Raw genomic sequence first — 22,500 nt, 5'->3', positions numbered from 1 at the left:
GGTTGTTGTTTATTGCTCGCGATTTGAATTGTTTTTTTGTTTTTTTTACGGGCACGTACTAGTTAAAATATATAATTTCTAAAAATTGAAATTATATTTATATTTATATTTCGACCTACCGACCCTACATTTTAGCTGAAGAACTGCGTAAGCCAAGTTATAAAATAACTAAGGCCTCAGCTGTTGAATTTTTTTTTAGTGGACCTTTTTCTGTTCCACGTGGGCCTTTTTCTAATTCACGTGAGACTTTTTCTATGCCAGGTGGGACTTTTCTTGATGCCATGAGCCAAAGTGAACAGAACCTCCTAAAAAAGAGAATTTTTAAAAATCAATTATATTTTGCTCCCTCTTAGCTTGGTGCAAAGGTGGTTTACCAATGGGGTGCCTTTTGATTATGACTGATGACCCTCAAGTGTTATTGCAGAAGGCCCTCAGATGAAAAGCTTAATGGGATCTTTGGGATCTTATGGGAATCTGGGTTCAAATGGGGTCTATAGTGTCTTAGGGTCCTAAAGGGTCTTCATGGTATCAAATGGCCTTAGGGTCTTCAAGAGTCCTTGGGTTATAAATGGTCTTCGTGTCTTTTGGGTCTTCGGGGTCTTAAAGGTCTTTGCAGTCTGAGAGGTCTTTGTGGTATTAAGGGTTCACGCCCACCCGTGTTTTCAGTGTTAGTTAGTACTTTTTTGTAGAATAAAAAGGTCTAAGTGGTCTAAAGCTCTAAATGGTCAAGGGTCCAAGCTTTCTAATCTGTCTGAAGGGTGTAAGGGGTCTAAATGATGTCAAAGTCAAAGGGACTTGAATTGAAGAGCTTTAAATATCTAAAGGGTATAAAAGGTCTAAACGGTGAAAGGATATAAAGATGTTGAAAGGGTCTTAAATGTAAAAGGGGTCTTAAAGGTCTTTTGGTCTTTGGGTCCTCTGGACCTTTTGGGTCATCTGGGTCCTTTGGGTCATCTGTGTATTTTGGGTCTTTTGGGGCTTTCGGGGTCCTCTGGGTCTTTTGAGTCTTCATTGTCTTTTGGATTTTTTGGACTTTTGGGGTCTTTGGGGGTCTTTAAAGGTCTTCAGAAGTCGAAGCGGTCTCAGCAGTCTAAAGGGTTGAAAAGTACATTCCAATAGTACGTAATTTATAGACGTACATTTAGTTATGACGTTCAAACGGTACCCAATTAATGGACATATAGTCACACGGCCTCATGGATGGGACATGGACGGCTTCACGGACGGACGCACCGTGTTTTTCATTTTTATGTACGTATATAGATATACATAGACATAAAGTGAATCGGTTGGAAATTGACGATTTATATGACCTTGACCTTTGAGCTTTTCACCTCAAAAACAATAGGCTTCCCCTTGTCACGACTTCTAACAGATGGTGAAGTTTCATGAAGATCGGAGTAAAAATGTGACCTGTAAGTGATAGACAGGCAGACACAGACAGACAGATCTTCAATTTCACAAGTGATGGTGGACAAAGCCTAGTGAGGCTTTAGTTTCTTCAAGTATGGAGATGTATGTGGGGGGGGGGGGAGGGGGGAGATCAAAACTGCAAAGTGGAAAAAACAATTGGGAACTTGACCTCACATTGTCCAGCTAGATGCCTAAATCATCATAATGTCAGAACAAATGGCATCACAGTCACAATACAACACATTCACCACCATGCTTCACTGTAGATGTTGTGCAATCGACATAAAATTACATGCTGAAGCTTTCTGTAGTGTCTGTCTTCGGGAAGCAATACGTTTCTCCTCCGTACACATTTGTTGTGAATCTTTAAATCCTCCTCCTTTCCCCAAGTATCACTCTAACTTTGTTCTTTTTTACTGCCATTGTAGTCATTCTGTGTTGCATTTGCAAATGTAGAATAACAGTGACAGAAAGGAGTCATAATGATGGCTTGGGGTGCAAAGTTTGGTTACAGTATAAACGTGATTACCATTTCCATGGCCTTTATTACCTTTGCATTTTAATTATTATTTTTTTTAATTGTGAAACATAGCCCCCCTACCCCCCCTCCCATTTCCTCCCTCCACCCTTGGTGCACATCTGCTGTTTTTGAATTGATCTTTATCTTGTTCGGGCTTAAATACAGGATACAGAGGAAGATGTGTCTAAACAAAGCAGGAAAGGCCTTTAATTGTGCAAACTTCTCCCGAGACCACGGCCTTGCAATGCGAGCCAGGACAAAACAAATGTGACCTTATTTTGTTCTCGTCTCGACCTTTCCTTTTTCTCCTTATTTATGTCTTTCTCATGTGAGTAGTGAATCATTTAAGTGAGTCATCAATCCATGTATCATGATATCTCCATGATATGCAGAGGCTGTGAAGTACTGTAAGTTTGTTTTATTTTTGCTTGTCTTTCTTCTCCCACACCCCCCCCACCCCCCACTTCCGTTTCACATCTATCTTTAATTGTTTTGCAACTTTGAAATTTTGCTTTCTTTTCCTTCCTTGCTACTCTCACCAAAGAATTTGGAGAGGGTATTGCATTTGGGTTCGTATGTTCCTTGGCCAAAACATTTTTTTTTGTGACATGTTGATCGTGTTTGTGTGTGCGTGCGTGCGTGCGTGTGTTTGTCCGCTTGCCTCCAGCCCAAACCGCTCAACCAATCGTTCTGAAATTTTCAGAGATTAATGTCATTGACCCCGCAATGGTCCCGCATTGAAGATTCGTAAAATTCGGTCAACCAAAAAGGTCCACATAGGCCAATAGGCCAATTTGAGCCAAATTTTTTTTAACTTCTCAATTCTCATCCGATTGACTTGAGATTTGAACAGGATGTGCATATCAGGTCAGTGAATTCAACCATTAATTACTTTTGAGATTATTTTTGGTCAAAAGGTCAACATAGGGCATAAGGTCAACCCAAAATAGGCCAAATTTTTTTTTATTGTTTCTAAAATTGTCACTTTTCATCCGATTGACTTGAAATTTGAAGATCATTTTCATATCATGTCGCTGAATTCAACCACCTATTAATTTTTAAATAAACTTAGGCCAAAAGGTCAAAATAGGAGAAAAGGCCAATTTGGGCCAAATTTTCTAAAATCCTCAATTTTAATCAGATCGACTTGAAATTTGAAGAGAATTTTCATGTCAGGTCGCTGAATTCAACTTCCAATTAATTTTAAGGTTGAATGGTCAACATAGGCCTAATTTCTAAAATTGATAGATAGGACCAAAAACTAAATATATCACAATATCTCAAAAAAGTTGTGGACAAGTTGTGACAAAACAAGGCGGGTGAGTTGAGTAGGTGACAAGAACAATCGGATTGGATTTTGGTGCGGATCCAGCCCATCAGTGGGATACAAAACGTGAACTGTTCCACCTGGCAGAGGTGTGTGCTCCATCAAGTGTCATTCTACTTTGTGATATTTTGCCAAATTGTCACTCCATGAGTGATTTTTCATTTGTTTGTTTGTCTGTCTGTCTGTTTGTTTGGCCGCACAGAACTTTAGTGTTTTTCTCCGCAACCGCTTGTCGGATTGAGACAAAATTTTCACCATATGTGCGACTACTCATCTAAAATGTTTTAATGGTAATTATGATGTCATAGGTTACGCGGTGTGGCAGTCATATTGGAAAACGTTTAAAATTTGGATCTCTGTATCTCTGAAACTGCACCAAGGAAAAAGTTGAAACTTAGCACATGGCAAGTGATGAGGGTGATTTTTTTTTATGACATCATAGGTGCCCTCGTTATGATGTTATAAATGCATATGTAGAATGCCACATCCGATCAGTATGAAAATTTTTGAGTGTCATCGAGGGATAAAATAATCCACAGAAAAAAAAATTATTGACGTCATCGGTCACGTGATTCGGCAGCCATATTGTTTCAAAAAAAGAAAACCTTCAAAAATCTTATTCTCTGAGGTGGCTGAACAGATCGAGGCGAAACTTTACACGTATGACCGCCTGTCCATGAGGAACAAAAGGGTCACACATTTGACATCATTGGTCACATTGTTTGGCAGCCATATTGGATTTACCATAAAACTTATAAAAAATCTTCTTCTCCAGAACGGCTGGACAAATGGAGGGGAAACTTCACACAAGTGTTCCCCAAGCCATGGGTGTACAAGTGGCACGTAGGAAGTACTCCTCATGCAGAATGAGTGTCGTATTTTTATGACATCATAGGTGTCTTCGTGATGACGTCATAATTGCATATGTAGAATGCTACATCCGATCAGTATAAAAAAATTTTGAGGGTCATCTCGGGATAAAATGGTCCACAAAATTTTTTTTGAAGATATCATCGGTCACATGATTCGGCAGCTATATTGTTTCTTTGTTTTAAACCTTCAAAAACCTTCTTCTCTGAAATGGCTGAAAAGATTGAGGCGAATCTTTACACATATGACCGCCTATCCATGAGGAACAAAAGGGTCACACATTTGACATCATAGGGCACATGGTTTGGCAGCCATATTGGATTTACCCTAAAACCTATAAAAAAAAAATACACCACTCAAAAGAAGTCCTGGCAAGGGTTTGCAATCTCTGATTGCTCTTATTCTTGTTTGGATTTTGTCCTGCTCTTAGCAACCTTTGCATTTTCGTGGCCTTCAGCTTGAAAGGCTTATTTTCTCTTTCACAAGTTAATTTTATCATTTATCCTGCTAATACAACACCCAAAGCATAAATGGCACTTTGCAGGATTGGTGTTAGTGTGAACTTGTGAAAATCCTCAAAACTGTTGCACACTGACCATTTTCGGTTGTGGTCCACGTTATACCCTCTGGGCACCCTCATTCAATCTTGATCTGGAACATGACCGATATAGCAAACCGTCAAAATGTCCTTCCATGCACCAAATGTTTTATTGTACAAACATTGATTCTCTTTGGGTATATATGAATGTTTTAATTCCACTCATAGACCCATTCTGACTTCTCGTCAGTAAACTGTAGTTGAATGGCGAAGCAGTCTTTCGGCTCTTACGGCCAACAAGAGACGCATCCTAATAGTCAACTGACAGGAGTCTCAAGGGGAGACGTCAGGTTAACAAACATGCATTTATACCCAGAGTACAAAAACGTTCACGACAAAATATTCCAGACTCTCACAAAAAAGATTATAAATACAGAAGGATACATATTGTTGCGGTTTGACAAAACCGCATGCCTCGAAGGCAATGGCACCCAAATACAGAGTGATCCCCAGGCAGTTATTTTGTTAGTCTTCGTGCAGTTCGACCTCCCCTCATGACAAGTGGGTTTACAGGACGAAGTGCATTGTGTGGGTCTCATAGTTATGCCTATTAACAATCTCGATCTCATATTCTGATTTCTACTCCAACCCTTTCCTTTTAGCCATGGTACAAAACAAGCGAGCAAGCACACGCGCCATTCACTATGCGATTGATAATAAACACACTACGATGCCTCCCGTGGCTCAGAACCACCACACTCCCTCCACTACACAACTACACAACCCATGCATGGGCATCGCACACCATTATTTCGTTCAAATCTCTATGTCAATTTCCAACCAGCATCTCACCTTGCTTCGCACCTCACTCACCAAACCTCACCACTTCGACCACAAACGCATCCCACACACAGGAAAAATATTCCCGCACCGCCTCGTACCTCTGAATCACTACAATTCGCCACTCTGTATGGCGGAGTACTGCATGACTCGGACTGTCCTCGGCACTGCGCGATGCTGGGCACAGATGTGAATAGCTCGACCGCATCTCGCTCTTTGTTGCCCTCCATTCTCTTCTCTTCGAGGATGTCCCGGGTGAGCACGGCGAATAGATACGACCCTCATCCAGTCGCCAGACCATGACCAGACAGGGGCAACGAGGAGGGGTCACAAGAAGGGTGATCCGGGAGTTTGGTACGGGGCCCAGGTGTGCATTTTGGCTCATGAGAGGGGGCCCGTGAGTGGTGGGGAAAGTCTGTTGCTATTCGACATTCAGACTGCACTCTGAGCACGTTCAGGGCTGGTGTGCCAGCTCAGGGAGCATTCCATATGTTGAGTCAGGAGCTTCAACCCGTGCTGAAGTGAATGGGCAACTGAGACAATTTCCGGTCCCGGAGCCTGGCAGGGCATGGCTTGGGCCGCTGTGGCCCCATTGAGAAGCAGGATTCGGGTCACAGTGCGTCACTTTCGGGTCATCACTCCACCCTTCGCTCTGGGTTCATAAAAGGCAGAGCATGGAGCCATTTACTCTCTTCTCTTCGTTGCCCGCTCTTTATTGCCCTCTCTTCTCTTCTCTCTGTTGCTTCTTCTTCCCTGCCTCCCCTTCGCTGGCTCTTCTCTCGCCGTCTCATTATTGGTGTGCGATTGCCAGGACGTGCTTCTTCTTGAGAGCCTCATCCGGGGCGACTGCTGAGACTCCCTGCCGTGCTGTCAACGTTCCGCTACCCCTGTGCCGCCAGACAGACTAGTGTGGAGCACCCATTTCCACAAGCCTCGGCAAAGTGATTAAGCAGGAGATAATGCGCCGCATCTCGAGGTGGGAATGCTCAGGCAGTACGTCCTACGGAGGTACACGCTACATAAACAGATCTCTACATGGCTCGGTTAAGGATCTTTCGTCTCACGCATCTTCTCTCCTCTCTCGCTATCCACCCCTCTATTTCATCTTCTTTGGATGCACAAAGAACATCATTACTGACTCGCAATCCCATTTTCCTCTGGCATAACATTGCACCCCCCACATTGCACTACACCACTCCTCCCCCTCCCACACCTTAGACACCACCAGTATTCCTCCCACCTACCTCGGCTAAGTGTTCTGGGTTGTGTTGGTCTGCCACCCACACCAGGTATTTGGAGGCCATTTATCCTCATGTGTGCTCTTTCTCTCTGGGAAATATCTAATCTTCCTCAGGTGTGTGTGTGTGTGTGTGTGTGTGTGTGTGTGTGTGTGTGTGTGTGTGTGTGTGTGTGTGTGTGTGTGTGTGTGTGTGTGTGTGTGTGTGTGTGTGTGTGTGTGTGTGTGTGTCGTTGATTGGTATCTTCATATCTGAGTTTCAGAATGTGGAATGGAGTCCTCCCAGGGTGGCCCCAAAGTATCCACCTTTATTTCGGTAAGGGGTCACGATTCATGGACCAAGGTGTGAAGTTTTCTGTTCTCAAAGTTTTGTTCTGAGGACTCTCTTCAGGATCGTTTCTGAGCCCCAGACAGCTTCCAACTGTAGTTTGTTTGTAATAATATTCCCAGGGATAGTTTTTAATATCTCTGTGAGGTTCTTCGTCATCTTTCCTGAAGCTCCAACTATCACTGGTACAACTTTGGCATTATTCAGCTTCCAGGATCTTTTCACTTCATTGTTGAGGTCTTGGTGTTCGGTCATTTTCTTGATTTCTGCATCGTTTAGTCCAAAATCACTGGTATTAACACTTCACTTTGCAATGTCGTCTTCTCTCCTTTTTGTACCTCAGTGTGATGTATGGTCGCAATGCTTTGTTTTCGATGTTCACGCTCGATGGGATCATTCGGTCATGCGTGGGCGGTACATCCATGTTTTCAGTGCATGCTTTTGGTTAATGTTCCCACAAATTTTCTCGAACTGGGAGGGGAAGCGAGGAGTGGATAAAGAAGGGGAAGCTCGGAAGGCGAGAAGAGCAAAGAAGAAGGTTGGAGATGGGGAGAGCAACGCCTCACAAAACGTTGTTATACACTGCGGAAGGGAGGGGGGGGGAGAGACACAGACACAGACACAGACACAGACACAGACACAGACACAGACAGTCATGTGGGAGGAGAGTGCTGCATTTTATTCGGAGGGGGGAGTAAGGAGGAGACAGACAGAGAGAGTGGGGGGGTGGAAAAGGGGGAAAAAAAGAGATAGGTGAGGGGTGGGGGTGGTGTTAGCAAATAGAGTATTATGTTATGCTTAATGACCGAACACATAAAAACTAGAAGGGTACTTGGTAGAGCGCAAACCTCCACCATGTAATGCCTGATCCACAAGAACATATCGGGCCCAATACATTTTTGAAATATCATGCTATACAGTACTGTATCGTTTTTGGCCCCATCTCACAATGGTGAAGAATCACTTTAAAGTTAAATAATTCTCGTATCCAGATCCGGATTCGGATCTTCAACAAGATCGGAACAATTAGTCCTTGCGAGACACCCAACCAGTCCACCAAGTTTTGTCCGAAACCTTCCTCAACTTTTTGAGATATTGTGCGATATATATCATTTTTAATCCAGTCACTCAATGGTGAAGAATCACTTTAAAAATTTAAGTAGTCAGATCCGAATCCAGATGTTCACCAAAAATCTAATCAGTTGATCCTTGTCACACACCGAACCTCTGCAAAAAAATTCATCCGGATCCGTCCACAACATTTTGAGATATCCTGTACACAAACAGTCAAACAGAAAGAAAGAGAGTTTCAAAATGTGGAGAGAATGTGGAGGGTGAAAACATAACCTCCTTCACCTTCGGTGGCAGAGGTATAAAATCTCATGTCAGAATAGCTGTACACACAATGACACAACAGAGTTTGTGATGTTAACCACTCGCACAACTGCAAAAACTTTGATATTCCAGTTCCAGAAAATTTGTGAGAACATTAACCAAAAGCATTGACTGAAAACATCGCAGTACCGCTCACACACGACCTCATGATTCCATCGAGCGTGGACATCGAAAACAAAGCATTGCGACCAGATATCATACTTGGGTACAAAAAAGAGAGAAGACGACATTGCAAAGTGAGGTGTTAATACCAGTGATTTTGGACTAACGAAGCAGAAATCAAGGAAATGACCAAATACCAAGACCTCATGAATGAAGTGAAAAGATCCTGGAAGCTGAAGAATGCCAAAGTTGTACCAGTGATAGTTGGAGCTTCAGGAATGATGACGAAGAACCTCACAGGGATATTAAAAACCATCCCTGGGAATATTATTACAAACAAACTACAGTTGGAAGCTGTCTGGGGCTCAGCGACGATCCTGAAGAGAGTCCTTGACACAAAACTTTGAGAACAGAAAACTTCACAGCTTGGTCCATGAATCGTGACCCCTTACCGAAATGAAGGTGGATACTTTGAGACCGCCCTGCGAGGACATCATTCCACATTCTGAAACTCGCATATGAAGATACCAATCAACGACACACACACACACACGTAATTGCGAAACACCGTCTCACATTGTGCGGTAGACGGACAAATAAATTATCGTTAAGACAGCAAAATAAATAAACAGGATGATAATCATGAGAAGCATTCATAATTCTATCGTTTTACAAGTAACAACAATTCTCAGAAATGCACGTTTAATCCAGTTGGATTATGAATTAGTGGATAAATTTGTTGTAAAAATTGTTGACAGCAACAAACTCAAAATAGGATGTTTTGTTAACATCAGATTTAACTACAATAGTTCAATTGGAAGGTTCTTTTAGGCACAAGTGAAAGTTTGATAAACAATGAAATGGGAAAACAATGGCTCGTGAATAAAGTTCGCTTGTCTTGAAAGTAAGCCATAATGCAATCATGATGAAATAACTTTTCCAAGAGCAAATGGCTTTTTTGGACACTTCAAGATGAAATTGTTTGCCTTTAACAAATCTATTGTGAATAATTCGAACAAAACCACGGTGTGGTTTCCCTGTCCATAAATTATCACCATGCTTTTTTGAAAAAAAAAAAAATGGTGGGATATTGTAGTCTGTATCTGTCTGTCTGTCCGTCCATCCGTCGCGCTATCTCCTCCTAAAGGGCCTCGCAGAAATTCACCAAACTTGGTGGTTATGAACACCCCATAGTACAAATACGCAAGAGAAGTGTCATTTTTCGTCCTGCACCCTGTGACAGGGTCAAAAGTTCAAATCCCCCAAAAATGCAATTACAGGCACATTTTTAATTGAAACTTTGTTCTGCAATCAACATTGGGGGATGCAATGTTGGATTTGACCTCCGGTTCATGCCCCAGGCAGTTAGGCCTTTTTTCGGGTTCGTTTTTTTTGCAATATTTCAACTTTGTTTGACGTGGGAAGCATGGGGATTTGCCACGGCATGCTGTAGGCTTCACTCCAGATTGCTTTTGTTTTGTTTTTAAAATGTCTATTAATGGATTTTAGAGTAGTGCTTTTTATTTCATTCAAAATTAATTTGCAAACTACTTATTTTACTTTTTCACATGTTTTTAACTGGGTAGCCTTATTAAAATACTGCAGTGAATCTCCAATCGATGATGGACAACTGCTGTTGTCGAATCTCATTACCATGCAACTGATTAACAAAAGTGGGAGGACATATTCCCCCCCCCCCCAGAATGCCAAAAGGAGGCCCATTCTGATGGTTTTTTTTGTTTTTTTACACTGAGGATGTTGCCTTACAGATTGTTTCCAGATTTGTGAGAAAACATGAGAGATGAGAAAGAGGACATTGAGGAGGACATTGAGGAGGCTCAAATAAAGATTAGGACTCGGAAGAATCCAAAATAACCAAAATTGCAAGAAAAAACAGTCGGATCTTAAATTCCCCTCCCACCAATTTGGGAAGAGCAGAATGGCGCAGACGTGCAATAGACCAAAAAACCCAGCCTGCGTTAGTTGCTGACAATTATAAGATCACTCTGTGGTAGAAATGTTTGACTTTTGGAGGATTTGCTCCTTTTTTTGGCAAGAATCTTGTTGTTGCTTTTGGTGTCCTGTATTTGTGTTTTCCACTCGACAGATCTTGCATTTTTTGGTGATGATTAATTCTATATTTAAACCAAGCCAACATTGAGGTTCCTTTTATCCAGATGCAACAAAGCCTACAGGCTTCCAGCAAGGCTTACCATCACCTTTGCCTTCACCTCATTGTTCTACTGCAGAGCTGCTCTCTAATGTGCAGGTAAATAAGCACAGCAGTGCACCTGCACCACAAGAAATCGTATTGATAGCACATTTGACAGCATTTTGTTCTTCTCTTCCACTATTTCTTAAGAGGGCTGGCAGGATATCCGAGAGGGATGGACACTCGCCCATCCCTTGGATGCACATTGAGCTGGGTGTCTGTCTGCCAGCATTAGTTGGTTGACATTAAATATCCAATGGTGTCATTTGCGAAGAGTAGGTGAGCTATCATGGGCACCCTGAATAAATTGCAAATTCCTGCTCTAACCTACAAGGGACACTGCATCAGCAACACAGCTGCGCTCCCAGCAATGATGCAACCAAGGCGGAGTCCAAAAATGAATCATGAAAATCTCAATGGAACACCTCCTCATTTTCTGCTTTCTATTTTGCCTTTGTCCTTTCTTTTAAAATTATTATTACTCTGTTTCCCCAACCAGGCCCTTCTTGAGGAGGCTCTTGAGACGACGAGGATGCAGGAGGTGCGATGGCGCGAGGCACTCGGCGAAGCAAGACGTGAAGTAGCACGAGAGAGACACCTGCGTGATGCGATCGCGTGGCAGCTCAAAGCTGAGCAGGAAGCACGAGGTAATCATTGATGTTCGCACATCTGGGATTGTAATCGTGGCTTTTCAATCAGGGTTATGCAGACAACCCCAGCGAGGTATCTCGACATCCTCCCATTAACTTAAAAGGAAGGTTCAGAAACCCTGGACAATAGCACATTGGTAAACTGATATACAGTATATCCAATCTGTATCACATGACGTGTCAATATTGGCAACTCGGTGAATGATACATTTCCATTCCGTCAGTGAATGAAGTCTTCTCGATTTTTAAGCGGTGAAGCTGCTTCAATATTTGGCTACGTCCTTCCTTCCATCCGTCCATCCTTCCTTTCATCAAAAATGAAGAAGAACAACCTTTCCAACACACAGTGTTTAATTCTAAATGGTTCTAAAGGGTAATTCAAATGGGTGATTCCAAAGGCTAATCCTAAAGGGTTCTAAACAGTGGCGGATTAACGCATGGACATGCAGGTCCCGTTCCCAGGGCCTCAAGCTCACTGTGGGCCCCGAGCTCAACGTGGGCCCGGGCAGAGGCAGTGCGAGGACCATGCAACATATGCAATTGCATGGGGCCCCACGACCGATCGTGGTTCACAATCTTTCGAGATGGGCCTCCGAGGGTGGGGTCCCACTTTACGGACAAAACGTATCAACTCAAGTGAGTGGTGATAAACACAGCACAAAGGGAATCCATCCATCCATCCATTGGGACCATACTCTGTGCAGAGAGTTGGTGCTGCCGAAGCAGTCTCCTTGGCTATTGGGCACAATCCTGGACGGGTCACCCCTCCGACGCAGGATACCAGCAAGCTGGCACTCATTCTGCTGACCCCGAACATTTTGCCAACACCAGGCATACAAAGGGAATGCTTCATCTCAAAGAAAGAAAGCACTGTGACGTCATGAATCGATTTTTAAAATGTTTTCCCTGGTGTTTAACTAAACATGACGATTACAAAATTAAGGGGTGAGGTTAGGTTAGTAGAGAAAGCAAGTGGAATAAAAACTACGTTTAATGTATACAAATACAACAATAATCACAATAAAATTAGTGTAATTCCTAATGTTAATACATAGATATTGTTTAACAAATCCACACTACAATTGATTATACGATCACGAAACAACTAGCTCATTAATAAATTGATTAACCTATGCACACAGCGGAACGTTGCGGTTTTTCAAATCAGAGCATCTGTCCCGAGGATGAACCAAAACTACCCCAGCAGTGCTGAAAAGTGAAAAAAAAAAAGCTCAACAACTGCGAAAAGGGTGAAAATCACCCGAAATTAACGTTTTGTCGTGACACAAGCGGAAAAATCAGAAAAGGGTCCTCTGTCTCACACGTGTGCTGAGGTGTGTTCAATTAGCAAGCAGCTGTTAGGGTTATGGTTAACGTGTTCAATTACAAAGTTGCTTAAGCACTCGAGCAAGCACTCCAACGGAACGGTTGATGAGGAACGGTTTGCTTGGCAAGCAATAGCAAGCTGCTTGGTCATGGAAAACATTAACATGGCATGTTTTTTTTCCATGGGGGGTGAGGGGGGAAAGGCAATAAAACTTTGGAATTGCTGCGGATTATTTTTTTTTTTACGGTCGAGTCTAAAGTAGCATAGGCTGAGTGAGTGTGAAAATAGCACGAAGCCCTCTTGTTTTTTTGGGCAAAAATAACACGGAGTCCTCTTTGTTTTTTGGTGCATTGGGGCTCAAGGTCCCAAATTTTTTTAATCTGCCTCTGATTCGAAAGGATAATTCTCAGGTGTTCCAAAGGGTTATATTGGGTAATTACGAAGGTTTCTAAAGGGTTTTGTTAGTTTCTAGCTTTTGCCTATTTCTTATTAAAAATGCCAAGCCTGAACCGCTTCCTTCAGACATTGGTGCGATTTTTAAATTAACACAGACCTGAAAATGTTTTTTCTTTTACCTACAGTGTCTCCGATTCAGAGAGGAGACTGCACATCCACCAGTGTGACCACTCCTTGGCTTTTTTTTTCACAAGATCTTGGCTATTCGTTGTTCACCTTTGCGTTTTTGTTTTCTATAGGTTTTCTCGGCGTATAGGTTTTCTATTATCATCGCTTTTCCGAAACCTTGTGAATTCTTGGCTTTTTTTTCATTGGCTCACCTTGGCATTTATGAAAATGAGGAGTGGTCACACTGACATACACATGCAGGACAAAAACATGAAGAGGCGTCGATGTACTTTTCAATGAATTTACAAGGTCATTAAGAAAGAACAAGGTCATTACACAAATCAAAAAGAGTTGATGGGATTTTTTTTTTACCTTGGATCTGCGTGCATCATGAGTGATGTGCTCGGATAGGAACGCCGCACAGACTGACCAAGAGAGCATGTTTTTTGTTTTTTAATGCAAATGGACAGTTTGAACAAACACATTCAAGCCACGTTCTTGATGTGCAGTTTTTAAAGTAGAAAAATAAAAACTCTTCCATGATCGGGACCAGCTTTTTCTTGTGTGTCCATTTTTGTGGACCACATTGAGTGACGATGTTAAGGCAGATCATACTTGATTGCATTGAAAGTCCAAGTAGCCAAAACATTTACATAAGCACAAAGATAAACGGACAGATGGTTTCGTCCTCTATTGTAAACGTGATTGGTTCCAAACACAAGGCATTCAGTGCCTGTGTGGTGAGGCAGGCAGCTGTGACAAACGGAAAGTGACATCACCCTTTTCCCCACAGCCCTGACAATGCATTGACTCAATGTAAACCAGAAGCCCAAAAGGCTGGAAATATCTTGTGGAATTAGTGCAACGTTTTTTTTTTGTTTTTTTTTTGGTTATTATTTTTTCCAAGTCAATGCACCTGAGCCAAGCTTCCTGTTGTTGGACCTCAAAGAGGGCCCTGGGTGGTTGGTGAGACTCCCTGATCATAGTCGCCTCTCGCAGCTGAATTCTCACAAACGAGATGCAGTTTGTTCAGTCCTCGTTCACAATGCATCCCACTGTGGGTTATGGTTTAGCCATTCATGTGATACTAAACTCTCAGTCACGGTGGATATATCCTCAATGGAACTGCCACTCGTTTCGCACGCTGGCAGTGTGCAGTGTCCGCTAAAGTGAAGCAAAAGACAAATTTCACAGATTGAAAATTGCTACATGTGCTCACAAAATAATTATTTTTCACTTTACATCCTCATGTGGGGGGAAAAAAAAACAATTGCACAATGAAGCAGCAAAAGCAACACACAAGTGACATCGATGCGTTTTGTTGCCATTCGTGGGCGAGACGTGGCTACCTCCACATAAATCACTATAAATTTCATGGACATTGCATTTAATGCTGAATTTATTTTACTTTAAAGATCATGTTTCCCAAAGGTGACATTAAACTAGTGTTTCAAATTTCTGCTCAGATTTCCTCGTGAATGTTGAAATTACCCACAGCATGACTGACCAACGCTTTCTCAATATGGGTCAGCGTCTGTTATCTTTTTCAGGGATAGCATTGACAATGAAAGGCCTTCTCCAGATACATTTGCTCCCAGTTTCTAATTGCAATGAAGATATCATTATATTGGTAGTAAAGAAAGCCATTCTGTGTCGTAAATGGATTTTATATCTCTAATAGGTAGGCTCTTGAAAGAGCGTGGTGACAGAGGGAAAAAAAAGGCAACCAACTTATCGTGGGGGCAAGTGGGGACACAGTTGGACATGATAAGCAAGAGAATGAATGAACAGAAAAAGAGGAGAGAGAGAGGAGAGGAGGGGAGTTAACATAAGAACCTGCAAGTAAGAGTGTTGGGATAGGTAGAATTAACGAGGTTAGAAAAGATCACCGGTAAGGATGAGGTGGTGCACTGTGCCTGCTTGAGGTCTTGGAGTGAATCCTAACAGATTGGCATTAATAAAAATATGAATCAATTGACACCATGCTACATGACCTATTAATTTTTCTCATGTTTCTTCATGCAGTGATGATACAAAAACGTCTGAAACGTGAAAAGAAGGCAAAGAGGAAGGTACAAGAGATGTTAGAAGCTGAGAAGTCGATGCAAGAGGAAGCTAAAGCAGAACCAAGTACACCTTCTATATGCACGAGGTTTTCAGGCAGGTGGCAACATATTGCATGAGAAATAGTCCTTGCAAAGTCAAATTTTTCTTTTATTTATTTTGGAACCAGATTGAGTCTCCATGCTCCCTCATTTACAAAAAAAAAACATTTTAGATGTTGCACGAGATCTGATGGGGATATGATAATCTCATCAAATCTCTCTCCAGATTATTGTAGAGGTTATCGATTTGCGTAAGAAGTACACAGGCACATTGGCAGATTCATTGTGTCCCTAAAACTTAAATTCTCCCCTAAAACTTAAATTCTCCCCTAAAACTTAAATTCTGGCTTGTACACTTCTCTTTAAGTCGTGTGTGGTCTTTGATAATTATAAGGAGAGACGCATCCCATTTTTATCATCGTTCTTTATAATGCAACAAAACGTTTCATTGAATGTTTGGTTTTCTTTCTGTTAAATATTTTTCTTTCCACCTCAGACCAGAATAACTTTTCAGATGGAATTCCCAGCCAAGAAGCTCAGTTTGACGCACAAAGAACAGTACCAGGTAAGCCACATCTGGAGCTCATAGTACTTTGTTTGATATCATTGCACTGATGGGTTCATCAAGAAGGTGTTGGACTTGCAACCTCTTTAAGATGCCATCTATTATTTATATACCAGCAGGGGTACCCGGCGGTGCCCGGTGCTGGTCTAATCCTGTTGGCATTTTGAAGAAATCAAATGTTTTTTTATTTATTTGGGGGGGGGGACCTAAAATGCTTCCCTACACCTACTAAGGAATGGGGTCGAGGATAATTTCATACTACCTCTCACAAAGCTGCAAAGACTTCGGCACAACAGAGCGATTTAAAAATTAAAAATAATACAAAAAGAATCTAACTTTTTTTTCAAAATTCACGAATACATTATTTCCCCCCCCCTCCCCTAAAACATTCCTTGACACTCACTGAAGAACCTCTGAAAGTTTGACGAAGATCTGTTAAGTTGAGCTATCGCTGAGAAAAATGGTGACACACAGACAGACATCTCTCTTGTTGTATAGATGCAAAAACGGTGGAATTCTGACCCCTCCTCCCTCTTTTCTCCCATTTGGCCCTATACATCCCACTTTTCTTCCCCTCCTACAAGTTATTTAACTCCATTCTTCACCCAACCTTTTATTTCCTACTCTCCTCAATCTTACCACACTCCGCCAACCTATTTTCTTCTCCTTTCTTCTCTCCTATTCTTTCTCTCAATTTTAATTTCCTCAATTTAACCGTCAATTGAACTTCCGGTTTCCTCGGCGTGGTTGCTTCTCTCGGTCCTCTGAGTGACCTGCTTCCAAAAAGGATAAGTCCGCGTTCTGGATTTCATCTGTGCTGCCATTGATTTGGCGTTCTCTGTCACTGTGCCAATTGTTCTTCGTATTATGTGCAAACTCCCATGTATTTTTTTTTTGTCCTCGTTCTATTTATTTTGATCCTGTGTCTGAGACTTGGATAGTTTTGGGCTTCCTCGCTTGTTTTTTTTTTTTTCCAACTGTTTCGCATACCCACACGCTGTGTCTCCGTTCTCTCCGTTACATTATTTACCACCCTTGCTTTAATTCCTTCCTTACACCTTCTGCTTTCAAAAAAGACAACAACAAAAAAAAACCTTTCTTTATCTTATGTTTTGTTTGTCTATCTCACTTCCTCTTGACCATGTGTTCAACAGGCCTTGCCTCCTTACCCGCGTCTTGCTAAATAATACCCCTCATTAAACTCCGTTTCTCCCCTGCCTCAAAACTATTCCCTTTTTTCCTTTCTTCCTTCTCAAAACGACCTCCAACAAGAATAACAATAGCACTAATAGTTAAATGGCATTCATTGGGGCTGGCAGGATGGCCTCGAGGTACGCATACTCGTCTCGAAGCTGTCTGGCCTGGGTTTGAATCTCCGTGCAGCTATAAACTGTCATCCCAGTGTTTCACAGGCAGCGTGATTCATCAATATCTGTGCTGTCCCTCGGATGGATGTTAAACTGGGCATCCCGTCTAATGGCATTACTTGCGGTGGATGTTAACGATCCTACGGTGTCCTTCACGGAGTGTAGGTGAGCTATCGCAGGCACCATGACCAAATTCCAAATTCTTGACACAGCCCCAGCATTCCCCCAACCCCCTCGTGGAGTGTAGTGGAGACGTGGCTAGCATTTCCGGTGGGAATAACAAATCTTGAGACAAGTCCAAGTTTCTTAGCGCAAGCATCGTATCAAAATGCTGGGTCGTAAACCGGATCGTGAAAGTGAACAGGAAACACATTCTGCTCAAATTTCTTGCAGAGCATTTTACATTTCTGATTAACTTGGCAACACATAGGAGATCGTGCTTATACTTTAAGAACAGATTCGACCCACCAGATGCAAAACTACAGAAAAAAATCACGACAACTTAACCTTGTCAAAGGAAGGGGCGAAGACACCGGCACTGAGATGATATGACAATCACAAAAGTGGTTTATCGTTCAAAAAAAATGATCAACAATCAGACAAATCAGAAAATTAAACCACCAATCAGAAAACAGGCCATTTCACACCTCTTCTGCTTTTTCATAATTTAAGGATTCCTTTAAAATTGCGCCAATTCGACATTCGTTTGATTTGCTCACCTTTGCCCCCAAAACAAACTCGAAACGAGAAAGTTCATCAAACACATTGCCTCACAGAGTTGAGAGAGAGAGAGAGAGAGAGAGAGAGAGAGAGAGAGAGAGAGAGAGAGAGAGAGAGAGAGAGAGAGAGAGAGAGAGAGAGAGAGAGAGAGAGAGAGAGAGAGAGAGAGAGAGAGAGAGAGAGAGAGAGAGAGAGAGAGAGAGAGAGAGAGAGAGAGAGAGAGAGAGAGAGAGAGAGAGAGAGAGAGAGAGAGAGAGAGAGAGAGAGAGAGAGAGAGAGAGAGAGAGAGAGAGAGAGAGAGAGAGAGAGAGAGAGAGAGAGAGAGAGAGAGAGAGAGAGAAAAAAAAAAAAAAAAAAAAGACATGGGCATGGTCTGCGAGCGGAGAATTTGATTGGTAATGATGATGTGAAATGGCGTAATATTTTGTCCAAGTACTGCCAAACTTGGACTGATATATTTTTATTTTTTTTGAAAGTTTTGAAAGTGCCAAAAAGGCGATTTGTGTTCTACAGTGTTCGAGTAAATAATTAAATTGAAATAAAATAAATATTTTAAAAGTCACTTTTCGCTTTGCATGCGTGGGGTAGCAAGATGTTTTGGGCCATCATGTGCACCCTAATCAATAGCTGAAGCAAAGTAATGCTTGGGTAACCCAGTCAGTGTGATGAAGATGAACATCATCCCATTTCATTCTTGGTGGCAGGTTCATTCTCCTGATATTTATATTCACCCAAATCACATCTAACTGCCAGATCACATCGACATCTTTCGCATGATGTGCCATCGGTCAAGATGATCTGTACATTCTGACGCTTTCATCGAGATTTCACAATTTCATTCTGACCTAGATGGAACTTGTGATCAACGATGATAAAGGAATTTGTATTTATTTTCCTATTACCAAATATACCTCCAGTACCACACTTGATGGTCCAATGGTTGGGGCGTCCACTTTGAGTATGGGAGCTCAGCTTGGGCGTCGATTGGTGGGGGGTTGGGAGGAGGGAGGGGCAAGCCTCCCCCTCCCCCCTGAAACCCTGCCACAATGTTTTGGAGCAGGGGTGACAGCACATTGATTTTGGATTGACTTTGTTGGTTGAGAAACAAAAATTGTGTATACTCTCAAAGGACTACAAAGCAGTTTTCTTTGTAATCAATTTAATCGTGTACATTTTATGAAAAGTTTGAATGAACGATGAAATACTTAAGCATGAGTCACATTTGCTCCACGGCGAGGATACGGCGGCCGTACCTCCCCCTGAATTGACAGAAACGTGCGGCGGCCTCAGAGTTTCTGAGGTGGCCTCAGGGTGGCCCTACGTCGTATGGCTATCTTTTACAGGCCGTAGGAGTCTCCGTGGAATTAAAGCGCGGAGTTATAACTTTTTTTTATTTCTAGGTTGGCCGTTGCAATTCGACAAGCCGTAGCCATGAGGTAGATGTGTTCCACGTCAACCGTACGTAGGGCGTACGGTGGGCTTGCGCTATTCGTGCGTTTTCCGTGGGCTCTTATCAATGAAAAATGAGTTTTGCCAACCCCCAAAAAATTACGGTGGCCGCACTATTTCCACGTTCGCCTTATGGCCCCCCTGCGGTCGCCTTGTGGGCACCTTGAGGCTACCTTGCGTCTGCCTTAAAAATTATATGGCCGCCGCAGGGACGCCCTAAGTTCGCCGTGCGAAATCAAATCAAAGACCGTACAGCACCCCCACGTTTTCGGTCTCCACAATTTATAAATACCCCGTGCGGCTACCCAAAAAATAAAAACATATGTGACTGCTACATTGTGTGACCGTGGAAATACTGCGGCCGCCCTATAATTGTGAGTGGCCGTAGATTTTTTTAGACCCTACGGCCGCCGAGCCAAATGTGACTGAAGCACTAGCGAGTGGAATATTAGTAGATTTTATGCTTTTTGGAAACATTGTTTGCATGAATGCCGTATGGCTCGAACATAATCCATTATACTCAGCTGCAACCTCTCCACATCGCATACCGCTCCATAGCATGCATGAATTTGCACTTGAGAGCACAATTTGACAACACTTAAGGGCTTGTCTAGTTACATCATGATCATCATGATCATCATCATCATCATCATACTAAAATATACAATTTGGTGTCTGTATTTGGTCTTTAGTTATCCAATCTCAACCAAACTTGCCAAGGGGACATAACTCATTAGACAAAGGTTGCAGCGACTTAATTTATCCCTTCCCCCCCTTCCAAAGGGTTCCAAAAAGGGGGTCAATGCAAATTCTCCAGATGTGGACCATGTAGCACCTCTCCTGGTGGGAGAGCATATGACTATAGGCCTTCCCTCTCAATCATTCTACATTTTCAAACATTATTTTGGCAATCTATTGTTTCTTTCGACTCAATTGTGAAGGATCCGAAGGAATTGCGATATTTTATTTGCTTTTTACGTCTTGGAAAAACGACATCAGCTTGGAGTGTCGTTTGTGACGTACAGCAGCTGTTCTCACCACTTGCTCACTTCATTGGATTTTTTTAGGTCATTTGATTGTTTTTTTAGGCCACCTCCCTCCCCCACCAATTCTCCAAAAATAATTTCCCCATAAAAAGTAGCACAAACAGCCATAAAGTGCTCAGAAGCCTAAATTTCCCAGGGTCTGCTGAAGGGTCCCGGACCTCACACCGTATTGGCACGGCACTATGCATTCACATGTCTCCCCCGCTTTTCAACAGTGATTGACACCCTTGGAGGTCAGCAGTTTGAAACCTGGCCGAATCATACCAAAGACTTTAAAAACGGTACTTGCTGCTTCTTTGCTTGATGCTCAGTATTTAAAAGGGTCTAGTATGGACAAACAACCATCAAAGCCTGCAATCATATTGCAGGATTTGATGAGTTTAATGGCCTCCTCCTGTGTTGAAACCCCTTATAAAGGAAATTATATATATATATATATATATATATATATATATATATATATATATATATATATATATATATATATATTCTGATGTCGAGGCTCATAAAACTGCGAAACAGTGGTTGGAATATCAACAGACGATAACCATAACGGAAGATGATAAGTGGACGTAGTAAGTACAAACAACAGTTATTAAAATTGGTGAAAATTGTGGACATGGGTGGGCCAGAACGTGAGATGATGGTGAACGTCCATTTTGAAGGTTGAAGGCGTGGAGAGAAACGTGGAATTGGATCGATGTAGGAAGGCTATTTCACAAGTGAAGGAAAACAGTAACAAAGGAATGAAGGTGAACGGAAAACTTTGACTTGTGAAGTCTGGCAAGGAGTGGATTGGTGCATAAAATTGTGCTGCTAGGAAGGGACTGATTGCTGTGAAAGGATTAGGGGTTGGGGGGGGGGGATGGAGCATATTCAAGCTGTGAAGGGATGGAGGGGGGCTCATTTTTAAGGCAATACAAAACCAAGAGGTCACCACGTTTTCTAGAGTCAGAGCAACGACACTGATTCTTGGTAAGATTCCTGATGGGAGATTCCAAATTACATTAAATGATCTGGGTAGGATGTTGTAGGATGGGCTGAATATGATTATGGAGAAGACTGAGGTGATGTCGGTCAGGCAACAGATAAATAAAAATGAACATCAGGTTCGAGGGGAAGGAGATCAGGCAGGAGAAATGGGTTTGAGTATCTGGGGGGGAACAGTAACCAGGGATGGTAAGTCTGAGGCAGAGGTGCGGAAGAGGATTCAGGTTGGTGCAAATGCATGGAGTAGGATGGAGGGAGTAATGGCAGACAGAAAGAAATAAAGAAAATGGAAAGGGAAAGTTGTGGTGACTTGTTTGATGCTGGCTTATCTTTATGGTCTCAAAACGGTGGCACTCGACAGAGACGCAACAGAAGTTGCGAGTCTGTGAGAACAATTGGGTCAGGAGGATTGCAGGAGTGAGGAGGGTGGACAGAAGGAGGCTGGATGGATTGAGAAAGATTGGTAAAAAGCTGTCTGAAGTGGACTGACACTTGGTGCGGATGGGGGGGGGAGAGAGAATGACAAAGAGAGAGAGCAGATAGGTTGAGAGAGCAAGGTCGGAGGAAAAGTTGTAGACCACGGTTGAGATGGGAAGATTGTGTGAGGAGGGAATCCGTAAGGGTAAGGTGGGAGTGGTTGGAGAGTGGCGAGAGTTGGCTCAGGACGGAGGGAGGTGGAGGAGTATCGTGGTTGAGGCAGGGCAGAAGCTTGGTACCATTGGACCTCACCCCTTATTAAAGCAAAGTGGAGAAGAAGAATATTTGGATGTGAAAGCTTCAAGGAGCTATAAATGAGTCATGGGAGACTCAAAAACTACAGTGAAGTAATATTCCATTGCTTATTACAAGTTGGAAATGTGATTACCTGACAGAGTGGAGTCAACAGCAAAATGCTGCAAGGTGAATTAATACAATATGTAAATGGATGCCATTCT

The 22,500-nt window shown here is 42.4% G+C and overlaps 1 protein-coding gene and 1 long non-coding RNA gene across 8 annotated transcripts in view; one reads left to right on the top strand and one right to left on the bottom strand.

Moving 5' to 3' along the window:
- Positions 1–4,822, bottom strand: part of LOC147018677 (uncharacterized) — a 7,003-nt gene extending 2,181 nt beyond the window's left edge. Inside the window, exons 1-2 of the long non-coding RNA XR_015062487.1 lie at positions 4,727–4,822; positions 1,335–1,413 (exon numbers count right to left, since the gene is read on the bottom strand). This is a non-coding gene — a long non-coding RNA (uncharacterized LOC147018677). The remainder of the gene's footprint in view (positions 1–1,334; positions 1,414–4,726) is intronic.
- Positions 1–22,500, top strand: part of LOC147018676 (dachshund homolog 1-like) — a 100,348-nt gene that overhangs the window by 64,283 nt on the left and 13,565 nt on the right. For 5 of the 7 annotated variants that reach the window (XM_085898611.1, XM_085898610.1, XM_085898609.1 and 2 more), the window contains 5 exons: positions 10,748–10,839; positions 11,282–11,429; positions 15,349–15,483; positions 15,925–15,993; positions 20,791–20,856. In XM_085898611.1, coding sequence (XP_085754737.1) covers positions 10,748–10,839; positions 11,282–11,429; positions 15,349–15,483; positions 15,925–15,993; positions 20,791–20,856 — 510 coding nt within the window. The remainder of the gene's footprint in view (positions 1–10,747; positions 10,840–11,281; positions 11,430–15,348; positions 15,484–15,924; positions 15,994–20,790; positions 20,857–22,500) is intronic. The other 2 variants (XM_085898607.1, XM_085898608.1) reach the window with 1 other exon arrangement.

The sequence above is a fragment of the Eptatretus burgeri genome, chromosome 10 (genome assembly GCF_056783735.1).
Source record: "Eptatretus burgeri isolate ZD-2024b chromosome 10, Ebu_testis_v1, whole genome shotgun sequence".
Taxonomy (NCBI): Eukaryota; Metazoa; Chordata; class Myxini; order Myxiniformes; family Myxinidae; genus Eptatretus; species Eptatretus burgeri.
The sequence above is the reverse complement of the archived record's forward strand: the minus strand, read 5'-3'. Positions and strand labels throughout refer to the sequence as shown.